The 26,178-nt window shown below is 35.3% G+C and overlaps 1 protein-coding gene across 2 annotated transcripts; it reads left to right on the forward strand.

The window, feature by feature from the left end:
* The first annotated feature begins 78 nt into the window (after positions 1–78).
* STRAP (serine/threonine kinase receptor associated protein) lies at positions 79–20,685 on the forward strand. Of its 2 annotated transcripts, none has more exons than XM_019744768.3 (10): positions 79–507; positions 1,247–1,382; positions 8,418–8,499; positions 9,062–9,134; positions 11,546–11,642; positions 12,385–12,522; positions 14,850–14,986; positions 16,918–17,067; positions 17,950–18,015; positions 18,746–20,685. In XM_019744768.3, the coding sequence occupies exons 1-10, from the start codon at positions 396–398 to the stop codon at positions 18,805–18,807; spliced, it is 1,053 nt and encodes a 350-aa protein (XP_019600327.1). In that variant the 5' UTR covers positions 79–395; the 3' UTR covers positions 18,808–20,685. The 2 variants fall into 2 exon arrangements, with proteins under 2 accessions (XP_019600327.1, XP_019600328.1); XM_019744769.3 differs by having other exon boundaries at positions 93–507; positions 17,953–18,015.
* The last annotated feature ends 5,493 nt before the right edge of the window (positions 20,686–26,178 follow it).

The following is a 26,178-nucleotide window of genomic DNA, read 5'->3' on the forward strand; positions in this document are numbered from 1 at the left end:
ATTAGGGCTCCTCTACCCGGCAAACTCGCCTTCCCTCTGTATCATCACTTCCGGCGGACGCTTGGTGTCATTGGAATCGTCACTTCCTGCCGGTAGCGGTGTGGACGGTGCGGGTTGTGGCCGCGGCTTCTCCGAGTCTCCCCTCTCCCTGTTTTCCTTCCTCCTTCCCTCTCCCTCTTTCTGCGGCTGTGGGTGGCCAGTCGCAGACTCCCTGACCCATCCCTAACCTTTTCCTAATTTCGGTGCCACGGGATTGGCCTCCTTTTTCTGTTTTCCGGTCCAGCCCCAGTGTCAGGGCGGGGGCCTTGAGGAGCCAGAGACGCTGCAACTGAGGAGAGAAAAGAAGGAGACGAGACCCCCGGCTCCCCAGCCCGCTAGCGTGGTTCGCCGCCGCCATGGCAATGAGGCAGACTCCGCTCACCTGCTCCGGCCACACGCGGCCTGTGGTGGATTTGGCTTTCAGTGGTATCACGCCTTATGGCTATTTCTTAATCAGCGCTTGTAAAGGTGAGCAGGGCTGCTGATCCTGGTTTCTAGACGTCAGGACTGGGCCGAAAGGGGATGGAGCCGGAACCCCACAGTGCCGGAGGGGTCGTGGGCATCTCAACCTTTGAGATGACGGCCAAAGGAGTAGTGTTAGGGGTTCCGCAGCGGCAGCCAGAAGCTTTTCTGACACCTCCGACAAGGCTAGGTATTGCCTCCAATAAGGCTTCTCATTTTACTTTTATTGCTATTTCTGGAGAAGCAGAACTGTGAACTTGCCCAGATACCTTGGCCGCCAAACTGTAAATATCTTTCAAGGGTTTGGGCAATGGGGAAACTAGACCAGATGAAGTAATACCTTACCAAGACTTGTCCCTCATATTATCTCATTGGGTATTCCATTGTGGTATTAGCCCCATTTTTCAAATGGAGACCGAGATTTAAGTTAACAAGTTTGTCCAAAATAAGACTCGACTCTAGATTGTTCTGTTGCAAATCAGTGTTCTAACCAAATTACAGACGCATCCCGGAGAGAATCTCTGGCTCAGTTCTTCAGTTAATTTATGAAGTTAGTTTATTTAGTTAGACGCGTATGTAGTTACCTGTAATTTATTTCTGAACATTCTTTAGTGACCCCAGTGAAAATAGTTTAGACAACAAAAGCAATTTTTCCACTTGGTTATTCATCATGATTTTATGTTTGAGTCATAGATTTTAAGTAATTTGAATTTACAAATCACAAGTCTTTTTAAATATTTTTTAGACGGCAAGCCTATGCTACGCCAGGGAGATACAGGAGACTGGATTGGAACATTTGTGGGTCATAAGGGTGCTGTTTGGGGTGCGACATTGAATAAGGATGCCACCAAAGCAGCTACAGCAGCTGCAGATTTCACAGCGTAAGTATAGCCAAAATGGCCAGCTTTGGAGGGTTCTGTGGGTTGTGTTCAATCAAACTTCAGCCTGTTATAAAATTCTAATTCAATGCATATGAATGTTTGTTCTCACCAAAATTGCACCCTGGTCCTGTCTGCTTCTTTCTCTTCAGTGGTTCTTACAATTTTCAGAGACTTAAGTGATTTATTCTGCTGTCTGGACCTGGGAATCTGCATTATTAACGAGCACTGCAGATAGTAAATGTTAGGGGTCATGTTTAGAAATATTGCTCCACGTGTCCTTCCTGAGTGATACCTATAAACTCCTATGACTTTCTCTTGCTAACGGCCCCAGACTTTTTAGCCTGATCTCACTCTCAGTTTTTGTTAACTGACTTTAGACATATTTAAAACTCCCATCAGTTGCTCTTCATTTTCTAAGTTTAAGTTCTTGATATTTCCCTTATATCCAAATTATCTTCGTATTTGTTGATTATACCATCGTAATGCCTCCTGACTACAGTGTTTCTTATGCCTCTGCCACTGCCTTAGTTCAGGTCCCTGCCACTAGTCTCTGGTCTATTCATTTTCCATAGTGCTTCCATTTGTCTTCCTAAAAACAAATTTCATTATGTCCCTTCTTTATCTAGTGATCTTTCTGTCTTCCCTCTGCTATTTCAGTGGTTCATGACCTTGGGTGTACATTAGAATAACCTGGGGATCTTTTAAAATACTCAGATGCATATGTCTGAGAAATTTTGATTTAATTGGTCTGGGGATGAAGTGCCCAGTATCAGTTTGGTTTCTTCCCCCGCTAAAGTTGTTACGGTGATTTTGATGTACAGCTTTAGAACCACTGGATTAAAGGTTAAATTTCAGTTGTTGGCACTTTAAGATTTGGCCCCATCCTAGTTTATTAGCATCATCTGGTACTGCACACTATATGCCCTACAACCTAGCTATATTACCTATTTTGATTTTTGGTTTTTGCATATATGTTATTACAGTGACTTGCAATGACCCACTTTTCCCTTCTGGGCATGTATCATTTTGTATAATCTTTGCATCTCCAGTTTCTAAGTATATTTGTGACTTAGCAGATACTTAAATGTTTAAACTAATGAAGGCAATGTCAAGATCTATTGTACTCATTCGTATAAAATAGACTTCGTAAGACTTAAGAGTCAGGCGAGTAAAAGTGGTTTTATTGGTTTTTTGTTTTTAAGACAGAATTTCACACTGAGGAGCAATTGTAAATGTTTTGCTCCTTTGTTTTAAGCAAATAAACATATCAAGTTTATTATGAAAAACAAAGGCAGCGTGATGGTGGTGGATACATGACTGCATTTGTTGAAACTCAAAGACTTCTATACTGCAGTGAATTTTACTGTATGCAAATTTTAAAAATGAAAATTTAAAATAAGGAGAGGAAGATGTAGTGCTTACATGGGATTAAATTAGAGATGGTAAGAGATCAGTAAGAAAAGTTGTGTTAGTCTAAACTTTTGTGTGTGTCATCGATGAGTAGATTGCTATTATGTCTTTAGGCATCACCACTATGAGGCTTGTGCTGATCCCTGTTGCGATTGTACGTAATATTGATAAAATAGGGAAATGCTTGGTTTTGTATAAGTTCATTTTATGTCAACAGACAGCTTCAGGTCATATGTTGCTTTAGATGTCAACGTGCCTATAAGGTGACAGAGACTCCTTTGATTGTTCATTAAGGGAGGTGAAAATAGGAAATAAAAGTGATGCTTGGACAAGGATTACTTACAGAGTTCTGCAAGGTAGAGGTCTGTTTCCTCTTTTGTGCTCACACCATTCCCTGTGGTAGAACTTCTGGCACTTTTATAGAACTTAGCTGACTTCTAAGTTGCTTCTTGACATCTGGGACCATGTCTTATATTTTTCTATCCCTTACGTATTCTTGGTTTATTCAGTACCTTATGCTGGTTGAATTAAAAAACGAGGAAATTTTCTAAATTAGAAGGATAAAGGATGGATGAATTATAGATCTTGGTTTTGCTTCTGGAGCACTTATGATTGGTTACCATGAGTTTAGCTTTTTTTCTTCTTCAACTCCTCCAGAGTTTGTTTTTTCCTCAGTCCAGTAAAAACATCATCGTTGGGAATGAATGTCGTGGATTTTATAACAGAGGTAGAAAATTGGGATTAATAACTCTAGATTTCAAATTCCACTTTGGTAAGTGGATTTTTAAAATGTCATTACTGAAACTAGGTCTCAGTCTGGTGGTGGTAAGCTAATATTTAGTAAAGTATTTTAAATGAAATACAATTAAGTTATAAATGTAATGTGATTTTAGACACTATGGACATGAGCACTAAAAGAGACAAGCTTTTGAATTGCAGCTCTGGAAAGATCCATTTTTGTTAACCTCAGTTCTCTGTTATGTGGCCTTAACAGCGTTAATTATGTGAGCAAAATGCTTTGTCACCTCCTACTTGATGGTTTTGCTCTGATCTTTAAGGGACCTGTGCAAACGCTTTTTAGGAAAGATGCCCGTCTCTAAAATCGGTGAAGACTCTATCTAGGTTTATACATTTGACCAAATTGTAATGCCAGTCCTCAGGAAAAGAAATAAAGAGCATTAGACAGAAATTATTTATGTGATAATTACTCTGAAATGAAGAGAAAGAGGAGTGAAAAAGTGGTACTTTAAATACTTAACCTAGTCATGAAAAGAATGGTCAGGATTTTATCTTGCCACCAGGGGAACAGGTATCTATCTGTCTAGGTATCTTTCAGAGCATTAATAACCAAAATCAAACATTTGAGGATATGTGTGTGGATAGCTATTCAGTGTTGTTTTTGTGCTTTCTTAAGATTTCAAGTTTCAGTGTCTGTTTACAAGAGGTATTAAAAGCATGAACGCTGGTTTAGAGTTGAATTCTGACTCCCAACATCTCTGACTTGGGGAACTTGATTTAACCTCTCAGTTTCATCTGTAAAACTGAGAATAGTAATAGTGCTTGCCTCATATGTTGATTGTGAATATTAAATGAGTTGATGTTTGTAATAGTTAGAAAAATGCCTAAAATCTAATAGCTATGTGTTACATGTGTAAGGTAACAATGATGAATGGCTACCACTCCCACTAGACCAAAATTACACATATTATTTTGGAACTTACATGGCTAAAGCCATGAAACCTTTTGGTTTCATGCAAGGAAGTTTGAGTGAATATAAATATTAAGAAGGAGTACTATTTTCCCCCTCAATTAAGACTTTTAGGGGCCATGATACAGTGGGAAAAATGGGAGCATTTGCATTAGGCAGACTTGAGTTCATGTGTTAGCCATGCTTTGTATTTCCAGTTTGATCATGGGATGCATCTTAAACTTTGTTTTTGTATCTATAAAATAGGTGTAATACCAGTGTGGTTATGGGAAGAATCACAGAGCTCTTTCCCCACTTACATTCCTGGGGTCTAGGATAGTGTCTGTTAGATAGTAGGTGCTCAGTAAATGGTAGCTGAGACTTACCCCTCATTTGTTCTGTGTCTGTGAGGTGTGGAAAGGTGTGCATTTATTGTGTATATTCTCCTTTTTTAATGACTTGTTTGGGGCTTGCTATTACGGAAGTTGATCCAGTTAAAGAGTAGTCCCTCAACTTACCTGATAATCATGGTTGGTATAAATCATTTCCAGCAAGTTCTTTTTTACCCTTCATTCTCATGTTTCTCAGAAAATTCATTAATAGTCATGTTTATCCAGAGAGGAATTTTTTTCTTGTTTCTTGTGAAGAAATTATGGAGAAAATATATTCAGCAGGGCCTCCCTGTGGGTCAGTTTAGAATGTTATCTCAAGGTGATTTAGGCAGTCAAAGCAGGCAATGAGTACACTGTCCCTTAAAAGCCATACTCTCTATATCTTTTAATTCATAAAGCTAATGTTAGCATTACTTCCCATGATTCTCTTCTCATCACCTCCACTTTCCTCCCATCAAAGTCATCTGGAGAGAGTGCCAAAAGTAGAGAAGGTTCCTATGCTCAGGGCCAGAGAGTACCTGAGTAGATCTGGGATTGGGTCCAGGAATCTACAGCTAACCAACATGTGTGATCACCGTTTCTTTCTTACAAAAGCCAATAAAAAGATCTAAGTTTTCTCTGCATGAGGTCCTCAGTAAATCAAAGGTGCTGTTATCTCCTTTTTGATGACTTGGTCAACATGTTAAGATAGGCATTTTTTTACCTATTTAGTTTAGTTTGTTCGTTCTTGAAGAAGTAAGTTAAGCAGCTCCTCTTTTGAAACTTGTGGTAAGTCCATTCTCAGTCTGTAAAAGTATTGAACAGATAGCATTAAGTATTGCATGCAAGAAACTGGAGATACAGAGGTATCAGTAGTTTAGGGAGATGACAAGTACTTCATGAATTGTGCAAAAAATAAGTGCTGCAGGATTAGCTGATGAAAGGATATTGGTGATGATGCTTCACTGTCTTTTTTTTTTTTTTTTTAGTTTCAGGTGTACAAAACAATGTAATAGTTAGACATTTATCATTTATATCCCTCACACAGTGATAACCCCCCTCCCTCCATCTACTGCTTCTCTGACATTACATACAGCCATTACATTTCCGCTGTCTCTATTCCTAATGCTGTACTCCACTTCTTGTATATGTGTGTGTATGTGTGTGTGTATACATATGTGTATATACACACACACACACACATATATATGTATATATAGATATATAGAAAATTATAGTTGACTTGATTTGAGTCCTGCAGTCAGCTAGTTAATACCAGTTTCTTGCCTGGAGATTGAAAAATATGTTAGAAAACATTTAGGTTATTCCAGATTCTTTTTAGGACTCTTATTGTAACTAATGGAAATATGCCCAAATTGGTACAAGTGAGTAGAATATGCTCTGTCAGAGTGTCGTTCTCAGTTTTAGCAGTGTTTCTAAATAGGAGGAACAAGACTATAGATACAGTCTCCCTTGGATGGTTCTTCGCTCACACCGGTTCTTTCCTCCTCACCAGTGAAGACATAGTCTGAGCAGAATCTTAAGATTTTAAGAAGTCTTTGTAAGGTTTTTGAATATAGTTGAAATTAGTATTTCAAAAGGACAATGCCCAGAGTTTCTTTGTGAATAACTAGGATAGAAATTTCAGGTGTATTTGATGTTTTCTTAACTTGTGACACCTATCATCACAGCAGTATGGAATCCTAATATTTATAAACTCTTACTACTGATTTTCCTGTGATTAAGAGTAAACACGTTAAAAATAAAAGCAAAGCAAAATTAAGCACAGTAATCAGTATAAGTTCTGTGGCAGAACAGAAAGGAGTGGTTACTGGAGGTGAGGTACATAGAAGGTTTCATGAAAAGATTGCATTTGAAAGGAGCCCTGAGCATGAGGAAAACTGGATAGTTGAAAATATAAAATACTGACTTAGAACAATGTCAACAAAGATGTAGGAGCCTGGAAGAAAATGCATGGCTTATTTGAGCAATGGTTTCTAATCAGGTATGACTAGATTCAGAAAAATAATACGAAATGAGGTTGGGAAAGTAAGTTTGGGTCAGAGTAGGTTTGGGTCAGAGTTGAATTGGGAATGGGAGAGGTTCAAGCAGGTTTCCTTTGCGAGGAGAAGTGAATACTTGAGAATTCAGTAGCAGTACTACTCATAATTAACTTTATTTCTCTCAGAATGTATTTATTTAGCCACTCATATGATTCACGTGTGTAATACTCAAGGTTTACATTGTATCATCAGCATTTATTCCTGTTAGATGGTCATTTGTGTTGCTTTACCTTTGTACATGCTATTAATGCTTGTCTGTAATAGCTTTTCTCTTTTTTTCCCTCTGGTGTATTTTACTTGCTCTTTAAGACTACTGATTCCAGTGCTTAGATTTTCAGGACTTTCTGGCATGATTAGTGGCATGTTTTTTCTGTTTTGATAGCCACATATGTTTGTATTTTTATTATATTTATTAAATGTGTTATTTAATGCATGTTTTTCTCCTCAGCTAAAGCTCTATAAAAGTAGAGACTTTCTTTGAGATGATTTCTTCTCTCCCTTTTGTGCCCTAGCACTAAGTCTAGAATGGCATAATATTTGATACAGTTGTTGTGTGTTTATTGAATAAATGAAGAAAAGATATCTCTTGCTGTTTTACCTCTACTGTTTATTTTTTCATTTTATTCTTAAAAATAAGTGTCAGTTACTTTGAAATGGAAATTGTTAAGAAGAATGGCTTATTCACTCTTAACAGTTCTTTTCCCTGTATGCAAAGTTTTCTTGTTTACTTTTCAATGAGCTCTTCTGATATAAAATGAGTTTTTTTTCTTCTTTAAGCGTTTTTATTGGGGGTACCCCTTACAGTATTTTTGTAAAGTATTATTCAACCATTATCCCGTGATGTATACAGACATGTGTATAGGCACACAACCACACATATATTTTGGGTTGAGGTAGACCAAGGAAACATACAGTTGAGAGATTAAAAATTCTTAGTGTTAGCATTTTATGATCAAAGGCTAATACTTTGGGGGGAAGTTAATTAGACTAGGATTTGAGAATTTAAGAGTCAACTTTGAGGAAGAGGTGGGAAGAATATTTTCTTCTACTGTCTTGATTTAAAATTTTATGTAACTTGTATTGGGGCCTTTTATTCTGTAAGTTTTTTAAAGGATTTTTTTTGTTTTGCATGTACATGAGAGTAGAGGATAGAAAAAATTGGAAAGGTGAAACTAAAAATTGGTTGAAATGTTTTGCAGTCTTGCTAAAACGATATGGCTATAGGCTAAAATAAAAGTAAGGGTACATTGGCTCATTTACTTAAATTCATAGATCTTTTCTACTGTCAAAATTAGATTGGTTATATGGCTTTTACAGAGAAATTTCTTTTCCTTTAGACTCATTTAAATATTTTATCAAATGAATTCTTAACAGTGGAGGGATATTAGAAATAATGGAGATTTATAATACATTTACTGTAACATTTCACATATGTAACTTATTTGGTAATTAATCATAAAATCCACCATTATATTTATCTTTCAATTTTATTTTTCACTTTTAGCAAAGTGTGGGATGCTGTCTCAGGAGATGAATTGATGACCCTGGCTCATAAACATATTGTCAAGAGTGTGGATTTTACGCAGGTATCAGAAAATGGAATTTATTTTAGGGGGTTAAAATGCTGTTTTGTATATTGGTTTATATTTGGCTTGGGGTCGGGGAATATTTGGTGTATATTGGCTTCTATTTTGATTTGATTGTAGGTTACGCTATACAGATTTATTTTTTCTTGGTTAATAATATGAGGCTTTTATAATACCCTGGAACTCTTGCATCAATCCTCCATCAATAACAACAAGTATCTAAAACACCCAAATAATGTCTCCTAGCTACTTTACGGAGGGAGAGGATAAATTTGAGATCATCGAAGAATTGCTACTCCGGAGGGTGGAGAGCAAGATTAGGGCAGATTGAGAGAATTCACGTGATAGGTGGTGTTATACATCTGAGCTAGGATGTTTAAAGGGCTTTGGCATTATGAAAAGGGTAAATGCTCTATATAGTGTTTTCTCAGAAGTAATTGGCATATGTTGCATCTCTTTGTGACATCTGTGAGCTTTGTTTGGATTTTATTTGTTGTTGAAGAAGTTTCAAAGAGATATAACCATTAAAATGGTTAGTAACATTTTACTTGTGTGTTTTCAGGACAGCAATTACTTGTTAACTGCAGGACAGGATAAACTGTTACGTATATATGACTTGAACAAACCTGAAGCAGGTAAGCATAATGTATACGTGTTTGTGGTTTTATTTTCTTTTAATTCAAGTGAGTTTTCCTGATTAATTCATGTTCATATGTAGTACTCAAATTTGGAAAAAAATTAAAACAATCCATCATCCAGTATTAATCATGGTTAATAGCTTTAGTTTTTGGTTCAGATTCTTCCAGTCCTTTTTTCTATGCATATATTTTTCACTATTGATTTATTTGCTGCATTATGCTTGTATAGCCTTACAAGGTACATGGTATAATACTAAGTTTAAAAAGGTGTATAACAATGTTACTACCTTTTTGGTAAGAAAAAAACAGTTATTTGTAGAAGGTGAGAAGGGTGAGAATTCTCAGTGTGTACATAAATTCAGATTTTTGAACCATGTGAATGTATTAGCTATTAGAATTAGAATCTGCAATGAATAATTTTTTCATGTCTTTAAATATTCTGCCTACTGTTTTTAATGACTATGTGGTTCTCCATCCTCTGAATGAGGGAATTAACCAAGCTCCTGTTACGACCTGTTTGGGCTAGTTACAAGTTTCAAATATTATAAGCAGTGTTATGCTCTACATCCTGATAGTTGCAGATATTTCCACCATTGTTTCTGTAGGATAGCTGTGTAGAAGTAGAATCGTTGGGACAGAAAAGGGGGTACATGTGAAATTACCAAAGTGCCCTCCAGCAAAGTATAAAGATATATCTGTAGCTAACCTTTTCTATCAAACACTGATAATTTTATCTTTGCCAATTTAATAGAAGAAAATTATTTTGTTGTATTAATGTGAACTTTAAAAAATTATTCATGAGATTAAAATACTGTTGAGATCCATTTTAATGTATTTCTTTTTGGTGTGTGAACTAATTGCCTCTTCATGCCCTTTGCCATTTATCTGTTGTGACATTTAACTTTTTCTTACTGATTTTAAAGGTTCTGTATTATATTCTAATTTGTCATTTGCTTTTAAATTTTGTTAATAAGGTTTATGCTATACACATTTTTAAAATTTTGGTGGTGAAATCTATCATTTCTTTTATGAATTTTCTCATTGCACAGAACTTGTAAGAGACACCTTTCTTCCCTAGTCCAAATATTCACCTCTATTTTGTAGTAATATTGATGCTTTTGTAGTTACGTTATATGTTTTTAAAGCTACCAAAATTAGATAACAGAATTTTGTTGTATTATATATTAGTTGATATCTTAAGTTTTGTATCAGGCATTGTTTATTCATATATCAGTAAACAAGAAGTTTGTAGGAAAGTCAAAGCTACGTTGGAAATTAAACAATTCTCAAAATACTTTTTCTAAAAGCATTTCTAAGGTGAGAAAACAAACTATATTAATAGATTATTCTCCATTGGCACATGGGAAATTTTCTTTTTATTCTTTTTGATAACTATACAAAAAACATAGCAAAGTACTCTAACTTAATTAGTGTACTTATCTGACTCAGCAAGGTACTTCAGGGCTTAAGCGGACATTTTTCATCTTACGCCTTTCTCAAAGCTGCTTTTTGAAAGTGGTCTTTCCACTGTACTGGAGAGAGAAATAACATCAATTAACTGAGCTTTTATTGTATGCCAGACACCAGGTTAGAAACATTAGAGGTATATTCTCATTTGATCCTTATACTCAAACTATGAAATATAGTAACTATTGTCCCATTTTATAGATGAAAAAATGTAGTTTTCAAAGGGTTAAGTAACTTGCTTAAAGTCAAAGTGGTGGTGAATGGCATTACCTCCATCATCTGTTTTGCCCAAAGATAACAATGAGTGTTACTTTTTAAAACTCTTTTGAAGGAAAAGTTTCCAGCAGAAGACAAGTACCCATTTTTTTGATGCTTTGTTCTCCGTGTAGAATTATTCTTGGGAATACTTCACTGCTTTTTATTTCCCTTTTCTATTTCCAGCCCCACTATCCCCCTTTTTTTTCTGTTAGTACCACCAACAATGGCTTGGATGAGGGTCCTAGTGTTTGTGATAGTAAGTGCTAGGATTAGCTCAGGCTGTCATGTTTCTTGGTTCATAGTCTTATTAAATTATGGCACATTCATCTTTGTGTGTGTGTGTGTGTGTGTGTGTGTGTGTGCGCGCGCGCATGTGCACGAGCACGCAGTATGCTTTTGGAAGCATTATTTTGAAAGAAAAGTAACCTGGAGGGAGTGATGTATTCACTCTGGCTACATATAGCATCATGGTTCTTAGGTTCCTTGTCATGCAGATAAACTTTTGTTTCAATACAGAAAAACTAAATGTATTCTATATAAAGAGCAAGTTTGAATTGTGCTGGGTTGTCTAAAGTTGCAGTCCAATTTAAAATGTGTTTTTTCTTTTTACATATTTAATTGCTCCAATATTGCTTATTTTTTAAAATCAAATATTAATAAGTATTTTCAATTGTTTCCTTAAGAACCTAAGGAAATCAGTGGGCATACCTCTGGTATTAAAAAGGCTCTATGGTGCAGTGAAGATAAACAGATTCTTTCAGCTGATGATAAAACCGTCCGGTAAGTAATCTTTCTTTAATAATTTAAAGTTTGAAAAAAATTTTGACCTTACAGCTTAGGTTTTAAATATTTTTCAAAGCTATTATGTAGGAAGAAGTCTCTGAACATTAAGACTTCAGCCGCACATAGGTCACGTTCTTCTGGAGCTATCCATTTACTGTTGTTAGGTTGGTGCAAAAGTAATTGCAGTTTAAAAAGTTAAAAATAATTGCAAAAACCACAGTTACTTTTGCACCCACCTAATATAAACAGAGCCGAGTTCACAAGACACTTAATTAAAACTTGACACCTTTATAAGCAGGTGCTCTTAACCTGGGACAGGCTGGCTATAGGTGATCCATGAAACCGGTGAAATTCTCTATATAATTCTGTGTGCTGACATGTCATGTATTATTTTGTGGAAATACATAGCTATCATCAGATTCACAAATATAGAGTGTAAGAACCATTATTTGGAGCAGCACTGAAATTAATCAGATTAGTACTTAAGTGTCTTAATAACAGTTTCGCTGAATTGTTTGGGAAGTGTATTTAAGTGTTAAAGTTTGACTTAACAAACAAGCTACCAAATAATTTGACCTTGTTATAGAAACCCAAAACTTCTTTGTGTATCTGTAATTTATGAATTGGAATGGAAGTGGTTTTACAATTGTGATTATTGTTTAAACTGCAGATGTAATTAGAATTTAAGCTTTTTTTCTTAAATGAGTAAATACCGTCATATTTTCCTCTTTTTTTGCAGCCTTTGGGATCACACTACTATGACAGAAGTGAAATCTCTAAATTTTAATATGTCTGTTAGCAGTATGGAGTATATTCCTGAGGGAGAGATCTTGGTAATAACTTATGGCCGATCTATTGCTTTTCATAGTGCAGTAAGGTATGTCCAAGAAGTACCTTCATTTTCTTTTTTGACAACAAAGGATAACCTAGGGTACTTAAAAATTAGAAGGCATATATGAAAAGGTATTTAATGCTTTTAAAGGCAAATCTTGGCCTATACTATATAATAAGGAGGGGAATGTTTTCATACCCATTAATAATGTCTTTTTAAAGAGTTTGGTGTACTTTAATCAGAGTAATTAATCAAATTAACTTCCAGATATTTATTGGTAAAATTTAACAGCTTTTAAATTATATCTTTCTTTAAAGGATCAGTGGACTGGTGCTGTAATTAATGTTCGTTACTACATACAACAACTGTGATAGTGATTTTCCTATTATTTTCCCTTAAAAATTTTGGAGAAATAGTGTTTTTTTCTCTATTCCCAAGTTATGTAAGACCTAATGATTTTTAAAAAGAAAAGACTTAATTTTTATGACTATAAATGTAGTAAATGCTCTTGTTGAATATTTGGAAAATATAATTTAAAAATATTTACCCATACTTTTACAACCATAGGTGCCAGAATGTTAATGGTAGCTTTATTTTCTGCCAGTCTTTTTTTCTCATATATGTGTGTATATTTTTTTGTGTGTGTTTTGTTTGTTTGTTTGTTTGTTTGTTTTTTTAAACCCCTTTGGTTACTAGGACCCTAATGAGTGTAATTTTGATGTTTTGTTTTAAAATATATGTTCTTAGCCATTAAAAATTCTTGGAAAACATTTTTACTGGGTGTATTGCATTATAGATTGCACTAAATTATGTGTCAGTTTCCCTACTTTAACACTGCAATGAGTATTCTGGTCCATCTCTGAGTGTTTCCTTAGAATAGAAACCTGTAAGTAGAATTAATCAATTCAAAGGGTAGCAATATGTTTAAAGCTCTTAGTATACATGGCATTTAATTGATTTCCATAAAGCTTATACTGTGACCAGCAGTCCTAAACTTTTGTCTAAAGGGCCACTAAGCTTCACTGAACGGCAGAAGGAAAGAGAAGGCAGTAAAAATGAAAAAGAACAATTAAGAATGTAAAGGAGTTCATATACACACAGTGTATTGATAAAAATAGAATACTGTTGTCCAGAACCATTACATTGTCCCCACTGTGTTAACTGGTCACTCCTGGGCATGCAGCCCTACTATAGACTATTGCTTTAAGTCCCATTTTAATGGCAGAGGTTTGTTGGCCTATTGAATGTTCTAACCTTTGGCCAGAAAGTTCTATTCAGTGATCTGTATAAGTCCTGGCTAACTTTTCATGCTTTGTGGTGTGTAATGATGGGAATAGGATGGTGGCATTTAGGAACTAGAATGCTCTAATATTTTGTACATGAGGCCTTTCAGGATTTTTAGAGTTTGGCCAGAAAAGAGGCAATATCCATCCATACTCATTGATAGTCAAGTGAAGCTGTTATGCGTTGATTTTTATTATATAGTTGTATTCTCAAATTTATGTTTTTACTAATTGATAATAAGAATTGATCCAATTTTAGCAGTTTTATATTTTATGGGATTAAAGGTTTATCCTATTGCAGAAACATAAATTCTAAGCAGTTGAGAGTAATGTAAAAATGATACTTTATGCCATGTTTTCCCGAAACTAAGACCTAGCCAGACAATCAGCTCTAATGCGTCTTTTGGAGCAAAAATTAATATAAGACCGGGTCTTATTTTACTATAATATATTTTACTTATATAAGACCAGGTCTTATATTATAGTAAAATAATATAGTAAAATATAGTAAAACGTAGTAAAATAATGTAGTAAAGTATTACATAAGACTGGATATAATATAATACCTTATATATTATATATTTTATATATTAAAGGTCTTATATATTAATTTTTGCTCCAAAAGATGCGTTAGAGCTGATTGTCCAGCTAGGTCTTATTTTCAGGGAAACAAGGTATTAATTAGCTACTATACAGCCTTTTTCTGTTTACAAAGATGATGCATATTTGTCATGGAAAAATCAATACAGAATCAAATTTTTTTCAAAGCAAAAAATCTCAATATATTAGCCATACTGTTTTACTTAGCCAGCATACTCATTTCCAGGAAGGCATCCACTGCACCGAATGTGGATATCCCTCTATAGAAATGTCTTTGTATTCTGGGGTGAACTTCACCTGGGCATAGTATCCTTTAGAACTTCTTTTGCTAATATTATTTAGAGGTAGTTTTTTTTTTTAACATCACTATGTTTGACTGAATGAATATTTAATTGTTCCTTGGCTTTCACAATTTAGGAACAGTTTAACTATTTCCTTGTATTATGTAATATTCAAAAGTTGTCAATATTATTCAATTTTTTTTTCCAGTTTGGACCCAATTAAATCCTTTGAAGCTCCTGCAACCATCAATTCTGCATCTCTTCATCGTGAGAAAGAATTTCTTGTTGCAGGTGGTGAAGATTTTAAACTTTATAAGTATGATTATAATAGTGGAGAAGAATTAGGTGAGTTGTCCTCTTCTTCTTCCCTTAAGATGATGTAGTTACCTTTATCAAATGTTAGGTTTCAGTAATTAACACCTCAGCAAATTTTTCAGCTAACCGAAACTTACAGCTTCCGAGTGAAAAAGTAAAGGATTTTTATCCACTTTGGGTAGAAATGTTCTCAGAACTATAAGCACAGTATGATGAACTCAGTTTACCTTTTCCTTTTAGCTTTCATGGTATTCTGACATTGTATATAACAGAACAATATATTTATTGGGGGGGTAATCTTTTGTCAAAGTCGTATTAAACAGATGAAGATTTATCCTTTCTGAAGTATAGTGCAAGTATGTAGCCCTGTCTACCTGGCTCCCCCTCATTTTGCCAATGTAGGAATCCCTAAGGCTGTATAGCAAATGTGTGTGTGTGTCAGTGGGGGAACAGCTATAGCTTATGATAGGGATACCTTAGGGATCTGAATTGAAGGGGGGGGGGGTTGATATTTATTTATTTTATTCTTTTTTGGAATCTTGACTTTTGCTTTTATTTTCATAATAGTCCTTAATAAAGGAAAGGGAAACACATGTAGGATTAATTTGAAGTTAATACTCACCCTAACTTTACATTTATCTGATTGTCTAGGTATTTCATAGTATGATTCTTAGAATCTACTTTTAGCCTTCCCAAATAGTTTTCGCTTTTTGAACTAATATATTTAGTTTTTGTACTTTTTTTTTTTTTTTTGTCTATAAGTTGCCACTTTGCTTCTAGATATCCTGCTTTACCACATGCTGTGAACTAAGCTTGTTAGAGTGGTACACAAAGAACAAAAGGAAAATTTTATGTTTTGCTTCTGTGGAAAAGCTGATGGATTTGGGTTGGATAAGTGGAACCTTGGTGAATGGACCATATAGAATCTATTTTAATTGCTTATGGTTCACCTTTTATTGCTTGAATATGTGACTTTTAAATATTTTTCATTTTCATTGTTTTTATTTAATGTCAGTTTTCAAAGTTTTAGAATGTTTTGGCCACCTGTTTTATTTTCTTTGAAAAAGACAAGTGAATTATTTGCCAGATATCTCAGGTCACAGGTAGTGAATACCAGACCTTGGACATAGCCATTCTCATTCCAAAACCTCGTATTCTTTCTACTCTCATGATATTTTCTGGTAGGACAGAGATGGGGTAGATGATATATGAGGGTCCTTGAGCTTAGGGTCATTGACTTGAATTGACATGGAGATGGAAGGAACATTCGTCCAGTAAAGAGCTTTGAAAACTAATAAGGTGATGAGGCATTAGAAAGTAAATGAGAAAAGTTAATAAATAGGGATATGACTTAAACAGAACACCACCACTACTAATCTGTACATTTTCTCATTAAATTCCATAGATTAAAATATGTAAGGCTAAGTATTCATTGTACGTCTTAATGTTCTCATGACAGAATGACTACGTGGTGGACTCTAGAATAGTCTGATAGGAAATTAAGAGACAGTGTGTAAAAAGAGCTCCATCTGGTGGCTCTCTATAGTTGTAATTAAGAATTGGTTCCCTAGTAAATAGGCAATGAGTTTAGGATGTGGAAATTGGGATTGAACTAAGAGACTTTAGATCTACTTTCTGTAGAATTTAGACTGGGGGTTTCATTTACTCCTTCCTTCATCTCTAGTGGGACGTGAAACCTTATTTATTTATGTATTTATTTATTTTCATAGAGCCAATCTGAAACCATAATGTGTGGTAGAATTGGGAAGGGATAATCTTATGGAGAAATGTTAGACATTAAGATGCCATTTGATGGGAATCCTTTTATTTTTGATTAGATATAGTTCTTTGTATTTGCCCTTATTTTACATCTTTCCAGTATTGCAGACAGTATTTTCTTTAGTGTATCAATACCTAACCAATATTTATTAAATTACCTAATAGCCCTTCTCCTCTTTCAGAATCCTACAAAGGACACTTTGGTCCTATTCACTGTGTGAGATTTAGTCCCGATGGAGAACTATATGCCAGTGGTTCTGAAGATGGAACATTGAGACTATGGCAAACTGTGGTAGGAAAAACATACGGCCTTTGGAAATGTGTGCTTCCTGGTAAGAATTTTTAGTCAAAGTTATCGAATTAAACTTTATGATTTTATGTCATTTTTCATCATTAATTCTATTTCAGTGTTTCTGTTTCCTATAGATTTTAAATTATATAATATGGTTTATTCAAAGAGAAGCCCATTATCATAAATTAGCTGCTGTGTTCTTATTTAAATTTTTTTGTTGTGTAATCTATTCTGTTACTACATTTTTTTCTAAGTAACCAGTATTTTTATTAAATATAAAAAGCAATACTTTAAAAAATTTTTTATTAGTTTAAGGTGTACACCCTCCCCAATCTAATACCCCTTTGACATCTTATATAGCTCTTAACAATCCATTGACTATATTCCCCAGGCTGTACTCCACATCCCGTGACTGTGTGTGTGTGTGTGTGTGTAATTATAGTTTACATTCAGTATTATTCAACTTAAGCTTCGGGTGTACAAGTACAGCACAGTGGTCAGGCATCTACACAGTCCATGAAGTGGTCTCCCTGATAAGTCCGGTGCCTCTATTACTAAATTTTTACACTGGTTCATTTGGTGAATGGAATGGACCTAATTCAAAATTTGTTAGAGGACAAAATAAAGAATTTATAAGTAAATACTATATTTAACCTCTGAGTTACATTACTCACTGGTCCTTATTAAAAAGGGAGACATGTTTTTAATAAAAATACTTCATATTGGCCCCAAAGTATTTGTGGAATGAGCCTAAAAGTAGTTTTTGAGGAAAGACCTATTATAATTGCTAAAAAAATTGTTCCTATTATGTTTTGTATCTCATTGATTGAAATGGTCTTGACGTGCTCTTCTTGCTTATTAAATACTTTCTGTTACTGGTAATATTGTAGTCATGTCATCATCATTGCTTTTCTTTTCATAGAAGAAGATAGTGGTGAGCTGGCAAAGCCAAAGATCAGTTTTCCAGAGACAGCGGAAGAGGAGCTAGGTAAATGCTAATGAATTAACTTTTGTAGAGTCCTGGGAGATTTAAAATTGAAGTGTAATGTGATTTTACTCATTGACAAAGGACATTTATTAAATATGAACATATTTAAATAATGTAAAGTTTAAATATGTATTTATATGTACATATTTATAAAACAAAGATTTATAAAACAAATATTTAAATACCTATCACATAGTAGTAGGCACAGAGATGTATTATGAACATGACTGATGTAGTTACGCTTAATGAACTTATTTAGGAGGCAGATGCTAAAATAAATAAATAAATTATTGCAATTGTAATTGTTACTTAACATTGATTGAGCACTTATTACATACCAAGGGCTCATTCCCAAATCTAGAATTATAAATTGTAACGCCCTGATCATACATTGTTTGAAGTCAAATAAAGCCAGATCTTTCAAAGATACGACTTTACTTCAGTGTTTATTAGTCAGGCATTGAAAATTTAGCCAAGGAGAGGGGCCCCTTAGGGATTAAGTTCTGGTGTAAAAGAATTAATGGGTAAAGCACATGAACTCTTTCTGCATTGTTTTTTCAGTGGCGTGAGTCTAGTCATTAATGGCATGTACACTTGTTCTCTTTTGCTTCCCCTTACCAGACACTTAAAAAAAAACTTTTATTTCTTCATTATACAGAAATGTAGATTTGCTTCTTTATAAAGTTAACTAATGTGATTTTTTTTTTTTTTTTTTTTTTTGTAATTATAGAAGAAATTGCTTCAGAGAATTCAGATTCCATCTATAGTTCGACTCCTGAAGTGAAGGCCTGAGTATCAGGCATATGCCACAGATAGTATACAACCTGCGGACTGAAACAAGCAAGCAGAGAATAGCATCAGCTTTCCAGAGTTAACTCTCTGCTTAAGACAAACATGAGCAGTAAATAATGAGGGATATTAATTAGCTCCAGTCTGGGAACTAACTTGGTGTTAGTAAGTGAAAATGCAGGAGTATCAGATGAAGGCAAGAGGAGGTATGCTCATGTAGTACAATGGCGTGTTGTCTTTTTAATGAATATGTGCCAGCCAACATCCAATTTCTCTTATTACAATTAGATTTCTTGTAGCTGTTTATGTTATTATGGAGAACAAAATATATTGACATATTTTTCTGACTTTTCCCTTAAAGCAGAAAGCCTGTTTTTGCTTTGGTTGTAAAGAAGAGGGAATACATGATAAAGGAACTGGTTTGATTTCTCTTTCATTGTATGCTGCTTCTGAACATCTAATTGTTTTTAGTTGTCTAAATAAAATGCCTCTAAAACAAAACAATGTTTGCTTCTTGGGAAAAATTGATAGATTGGAGTTTTGTAAATGGAAATCACCAGTAAGTTTTTCTGTATAATGACTATATCAAAACACAATCTGATTAAACAATCTGTATGAACATATTGTTTCCTAGTTTTGAAATTCACTTGCACTGAATTTTTTTTAAATTAACGGGTTGCATTTACCTCCCTCTTAGACTGGATATAAATGATTTCACTTGCCTTTAAAAAAAAACTTTCAAAATAATGACTTGTTTAAATAATACGTGCTAGCTATAAGAAAAGCAATTCAGAATTAGCAGAAAGATGATAGAAAAATCAGTCAAAATCCCACCACCCTAAAATCTATTAAAATTGAGTGCATATCAGTGCATACAAATGCATCTCTCTCTGTGCATATACAGATAGATAGATTTCACAAAAATGGGATATTTGTAGGCCTGCAACGTTTATTTTACTTTATCCTTTAAGTTCAGGTGGCATTCAAAAAGTCTTTTTACCAACATTCCAGTGAAATGATTCAGCTGCGTTTAGACTTGTATTTATTTATTAAAGTACAGAGGGGATATAATTTGGAATAACATCTCTGCCAAGTTCCTTTTTCTCTCTATTCATCTTGTGAATGAGCCTTGATAACTTGAAAAGAAATAACCATCCAAAGAATATACGTTTTTGAAGATTTGCAGTAACCAGAAGAAAGCACTGTCGGATGACCACCCGAGAGGGCCAAGAGAGGTGTGTCATGAGAAAGAGCCCGCGGATAATCCACACAGACTCGGTGGCTGATGATAGTTTGCTGCATGCCTGGTCCTCTGCTTTGTAGAAACAGCATTATCCATGTGCCACAGGTTGCTCAGACTCTAATCAGAGTCTTACCATAAATAAAGTTGAGATTCATATGCACTAGATTAGAATCATGAAATTGGTATTTATGAAATTTATGATCCAAGGGACTTTATTCTACTTGGGTGTCATAAAGACTATGCGTACACCATCACTGGGTAGAATATGGCTTGGAATGTATAAGTTTGTTTTGAGTTAAGTTTGTAAGGTGAAGAATTTCAGGCATGAAGAACTGTCATAATATGCCTTATACTTGTGTGACTAGGATGTTCATGTTGGTCAGATCTCCGGTTGATGTATAAGTTAAGTTCTCGTGCTTTTAGCACGTTTCTAGGTACTGGTTACTTAGTTAAGTCACTGTATGTTTCACCTTTGCCAGGATAGTAGAGTTGCTTATGATTGTTAGCTACTTTTGTTTTAACAACAGAGGGCATGTTTTTAGGAATTTTGCTAGTTTTACTCTTAAAGGTAACCTTGTTTTTCTTTGTAGCCTTATATATACTGAATAAACAGACCACCTGGCAAGGTGTGAAAACAATCAGTGTTTGGTATCCTTTGTGTATGGGTTTTCTGTTGCTGCTATAAATTACCACTGATTTGTGGCTTAAAACAGCGCAAATTTATCTTAGAATTAATGAGGTTGGAAGTCCGAAGTGAGTCTCATTGGGCTAAAATTAAGGTGCTTGGTAGGGTTGCATTCCCTCTGGAAACTCTGGGAGAGAATATGTTTCCTTTGGAGGACAGGAGCATTCCTTGGCTCGTGGTCCTTTCCTCCGTCTTCAAAGCCGGCAGTGTAGCATCTTCAAATCTATGCCACCCTCTTTCCCTTAAAAAGATGTTTGTGGTTACATTGGACCCCACCCACCCACTAATTTCCCCAGTTCAAGATCCTTAATTTAATCTGCAAAGTACCTTCTTGACATATAAAGTGACATTCGCAGGTTCCAGAGATTAGGACATGACTCTCTTGGGGGCCATTATTCTGCATATCATACTTTGTAATGGTAGAATCCTACAGTAGAATTTAGCAAAAAGTTCATATAAAAGATGTGATTGAAAAATGTGGTGAATGTTTAAAAAATTTATTAGACAGTAAAAGACACATTGCCATTAACCCCCCTCAAAATACTTGCTCTCACTTCGAACACACCCCATCTTTCTTGCCACTTTCTGAAGCAGTTCTGGAAGTTCTCTTTTGTGAGTATCTTTACTTCATTCTCCATCATGCCAATGCTCCCTGTCACGTCGCTTCTGGCATAGCAATTTCTGTCAAATAACATTACGGTGTGTCCTCATCCATCTTACCAGACCTGGTACCTTGTAACTTCTGGCTCTTTCCTAAAGTCAGAATGACTGAAAGGAAAAAGCTTTGAATAAATTCAAGACATCGAGACAGGCACGACAGTGCAACTAAAGACAAAAGAGGACTTCCAGAACTGCTTCAGAAAGTGGCAAGAACTATGGGTAAATGTGTTCAAAGTGAGGGGGAGTATTTTGAGGGGGATTAATGGCAATGTGTCACTATAATAATTTTTTTAATTTAAACATTCACTATATTTTTTTATCACACCTCATGTATCTACTAAAATTGCTCTTGTGAAAGTCTCCAATGTCCTGTGTCTTTCTAACTCAGTGATTACTTTTCTGTCCTCATTTTACTAAACCTGCAGCATGCAGTAGTTGTCTACTTCCTTTTTTTTTTTTTTGAAATATTTTATTTCCTTTACTTCTATGAAACCATACACCTGGTCTTCCTTATACCTTTCTGACTGCTCTATTTGCCAATTCCTTTTCTACTTTACCTCAGGTCTGGGCTATATCTTCTAGCTCCACTCTCCAAAGGGAAAAAAAAAATCATCCATTATGGCATTCAGTATCTTATATCTCTGAAGTTTATATATCCATCCTGCCTCCCTGAGTACTAGAGTTTAAGGGCATAGTTGAGTGTTCCACCTGAACCTTTAATAAGCTTCTAGACCTATCTAAAACAAATTTTAATTTTTCAGCCAAACCTGTTTCCTTCTCAACTTGTTACCCATTCCAGTACGTGGCACTACCTAATACTCATTTGTTCAAACTATAATAAAAGACACCTCTCTGGCTCCTTGGTAATCCCCATACCTAGTCTACATGCAAGTCCCCTCAGCTCTTCTGCATCTGTGCCTTGCCTCATCTCCATTGTAGCTCCCTAGGCCAGGCTGTCTTTATTTCTCAGACTATTGCAATGCCTTCCTAACTATTCTCTCTTGCCCCTACCCCCCTACCCTCCCTGTATCCCATGCATCCTCTACACAGTAAGAAAGGTAATTGCTTTAGGCTTTGAAGAGGCCTTGTTTAAATCCATAGTGGCTTCCCATTATACCATATTTTTACTATCATCCTACACTAGCCTTTTGTGACCTTTCTATTTTTCCCTTGCTTGCACGGCTCTAGCCAAAGTTGCTTTATTTCTGTCTTAAGGCCTTTTCACTTGGTTTGCTATTTCTGCTACTTGGTCCACTTTTATCTAAATATTTGCATGGCCAACACTTTGTGCTTCAGGTCCCAACTCCTGCATCCCTTCTTTTGTCACTTGCTGTTTTGTTCTATTTTATCTATAGTTCACTGTCTGAAGTTACTTGTATATTTTTTGTCTTCACCAATACTACCTTTGCCTAGACAGCTGGCTGGTATGGTATGGTATGTCAAAAGTACTCAATAGTTACTGCAACAAGTCCCTAAAATGAGTACCAAATCTTAACAGACCAGGAAGATTATTTCCTAGTTATCCACCATACAACAGACCATCCTCTCTGAAGAGTCAGATGTGGTAGGAACCTACTCAGAGTCCTTGCCTCTCCTGGGAACACTTGTACAGCCTCCCAGTTACCTAGGAGGAGTCCAGCTTGTGTGATACAGTCCCCTCAACTCTACCCACTGTCCTTCCCATTCCATTTGGGCTTCCTATGTTCTGATGTCCAGTAGGTCATGGTCACCCAAATTCCTGCCTAATTTTTAGGAATTTATGAATCATTATTTCTCAGCTTTAGTGCCATCCAGGTATTTCTTCCAAGAAACCAGGATTGACTATGGGCCATCAGTTCTCGAGAATTTTTCATGTCAGGAAATAAAGTTCAGCACATTCTTGTATAAGGCTACAAAGTAGTAAAGATGTACCATAATTTATAATAACTTACAGGTTACATTTTTTAATAGTTCCAATTCAGTGAAATTATTAATTTAGCTTCCTTTTCTTTGAGGCCAAGGTAGGGGGGAAATGGGTGTAATTTTTCAGAAAACAGCAATAACAAAATGGGGAATTGAACATGTGGCCCAAGGGAAAATATTTTAGTAGGTTCTTAAGTTTTATACCTCGATGTTTTAAAACAAAAAGTAATTCCTAATGGGGTATATACATCACTGGACATGTTGATCTCTTACTCTACGGGTATTTCTGAAGAAGAATTAATGGAACAAGAATATTCTCAGAAGGCCTCGCTTTTTGTAGCTTATCTGTAGGAATGCACAATTTTCAGTGTGACTGTAAGATCAGTATTGTTCTTGAAACAAATGAGACATCTAAAAAATTTACCAGTGGAAACAAAGCCAAAGCATGCAGCTAACTGATAGCTAATGAACAGTAATAATATTTTATAGGTTGAATCACTTCATATAATTAATGAGAGAATGATACTTGGTCAAGTGGAAAATAACTGATTTTTAGTTTATGAACCACATATACAATGGTGGTCCCATAAGATTATAATGGAGCTGGAAAACTCTTATCGCCTAGTGACATCATAGCCATCTTAGCTGTCGTAGCACACACATTACATGTTTTTAGTGATGCTGGTATAAACAAACCTGTCCTGCCAGTTGTATAATTATAGCTCGTATGTACACTACATTATGCTTGATAATAAATGACTGTGCTACTGGTTTATTTGTTTACTATGCTTTATATCATTATTTTGTAGTGTACTCTTTTTGGTTTTTAAAAAAAGTTTGCTGTAAAGCAGTATGCCATGTTACCCTGGCAGCAGCCTCATACATCTCATGTTTACATCTTATGTCTCTTGAATGCATCATGTTCTCTTCTGGTTGATTTAATCTTGTGTTTTATAAATTTAGGTGCACAGGTTTATAAATTCTACACCAGTGTACAGTAATGTCCCCGGCCTTCACATTCACTCACCACTCACTCACTGACTCATGCAGAGCAACTTCCAGTCCTGCAAGCTCCATTCATGGTAAGTACCCTGTACCATTTTTTATCTTTTATACTTTATTTATACTGTAACTTTTCTATGTTTAGATATGTTTACATACACACTTACCACTGTGTTACAATTGCCTACCATATTCAGAACAGCAACATGCAGTACAAACTTGTAGCCTCAGAGCGATAGGCTACACCATACTGCCTAGGTGTGTAATAGGCTGTACCAGCTAGGGTTGTGTCAGTGCATTCACTCTATGATGTTTGCACAACGATGAAATTGCCTAACGATGCATTTCCCAGAACAGATCCTGTTGTTAAGCGGCATATGACTGTATGTGGGAAACCTAATTTCAGAAAGATTAAGTGGCTTGTCTAATGAGTTTTGCTTCAAATAGTGGGAATAGTAAGTGTGTGGTCTGTAGGGTTATGTTGCCTGGTTTTGAACCATCCTCTAGCATTTACAGACCAATCTCTCTGACACTTAATTTTTTTTGTTTATCTGTAAAGGAAGATGATAGTTCTCACACGGATATTTTTGGGGGAGATATCAAATAATTGATTTAAAAGGCTTACCTCATAGGAAGCACTTTATATTACCTAGTATTATACATGCTATCAGTGATTCCGTAATTTTGAGATATGGTGAACCAATAGATTAAAAAAAATTGGGGAGGTGGGCAAAATGGAATGGTCTGCTTCTAATATTGCCAAGCAAGACTATTAAAAAAGAAAAAATAATTACCACCACCATCTTCATAAAAGAAGAACATTTTAAAATCCAAGTTGTACTGAAGCCCATAATCTCAAAATGAAGGACTGTTCTTTAAACTGAATAAATTTAGCCTCATGAAAGACTCAGTATAATTCTTATTTTTCTTCATAGTGAAGTGCGAATTAGATGGTCTATAAGTCTCCCTCCAGTTCTGAAATAATTCAGTTCTAATATTCATACTCTTCCCTAGTCCTCCCTGCTTCTACATTCCCCATCTAACTTAGAAATACTGGTTGACAATCCATCGTCTATATTTACCTAAGGAATGACTGCTCTTAGAAATCATCGAGTTAAGGACTAAATTCAAATGAAATTGGACTGGATGAAAGCATGGGCATTATAATAACATAGCAGACAGTAATATACAGTCATTCATCTAACCAATATTCACAGTCTACTATGTGCCAAGTACTGTACTAGACCACTAGGCATATGACAAACCAAACAAATGGTCAATGCCCTTTGGAATTTAACATAGATTACACCTATCTCCCAGGACAGGTAGATTCTTGAGGCTTCAAGATAATTATGACATATTCCTAGAGCTTTAATTTTAATTGAAGAAGGAGTTGGGGGGGAGACAAATAATTTATATGGCAGTTTAAATTTTATATTAACCTCCACAAAAAGGAAAGGCATGCAAAATTTGCATGGATTAAAAGAATATAATGAAGACAGTTTTAAGTTTTACTCTTGTAAGAGCCAGTTGGGGCTATAGTTACAGATTGGCATGCATAGTTTGCTCTTCTCTGCATCTAGGTTGAGTCTTTACATTTAGCTTGCATAAACATCATTTGCGGGAACTTGTTAAAAATACAGATTCCAAAGTCCTATTGATTCTGATTCAGTAGGGCTGTCCGTGATGAAGCCTAGAATAGACTTTGAAAAAAAACTCTTGGGAGAGTCCAATATAATAGTGGTGGTCTATAGATCTTTCTTTGAGAGACCTTGCCTTAGGGGTTCTTAGAAATTTCAGAAGGCAATAAATATAAAAGAGAAACTCAGTGAACTTTGGGAACATTTCTCCAATAAAGAAACTCATTTTTTTGCATGCTATC

This window comes from Rhinolophus sinicus, chromosome 1 (genome assembly GCF_057876585.1).
Source record: "Rhinolophus sinicus isolate RSI-liver-muscle chromosome 1, RSI-T2T, whole genome shotgun sequence".
Classification (NCBI taxonomy): Eukaryota; Metazoa; Chordata; class Mammalia; order Chiroptera; family Rhinolophidae; genus Rhinolophus; species Rhinolophus sinicus.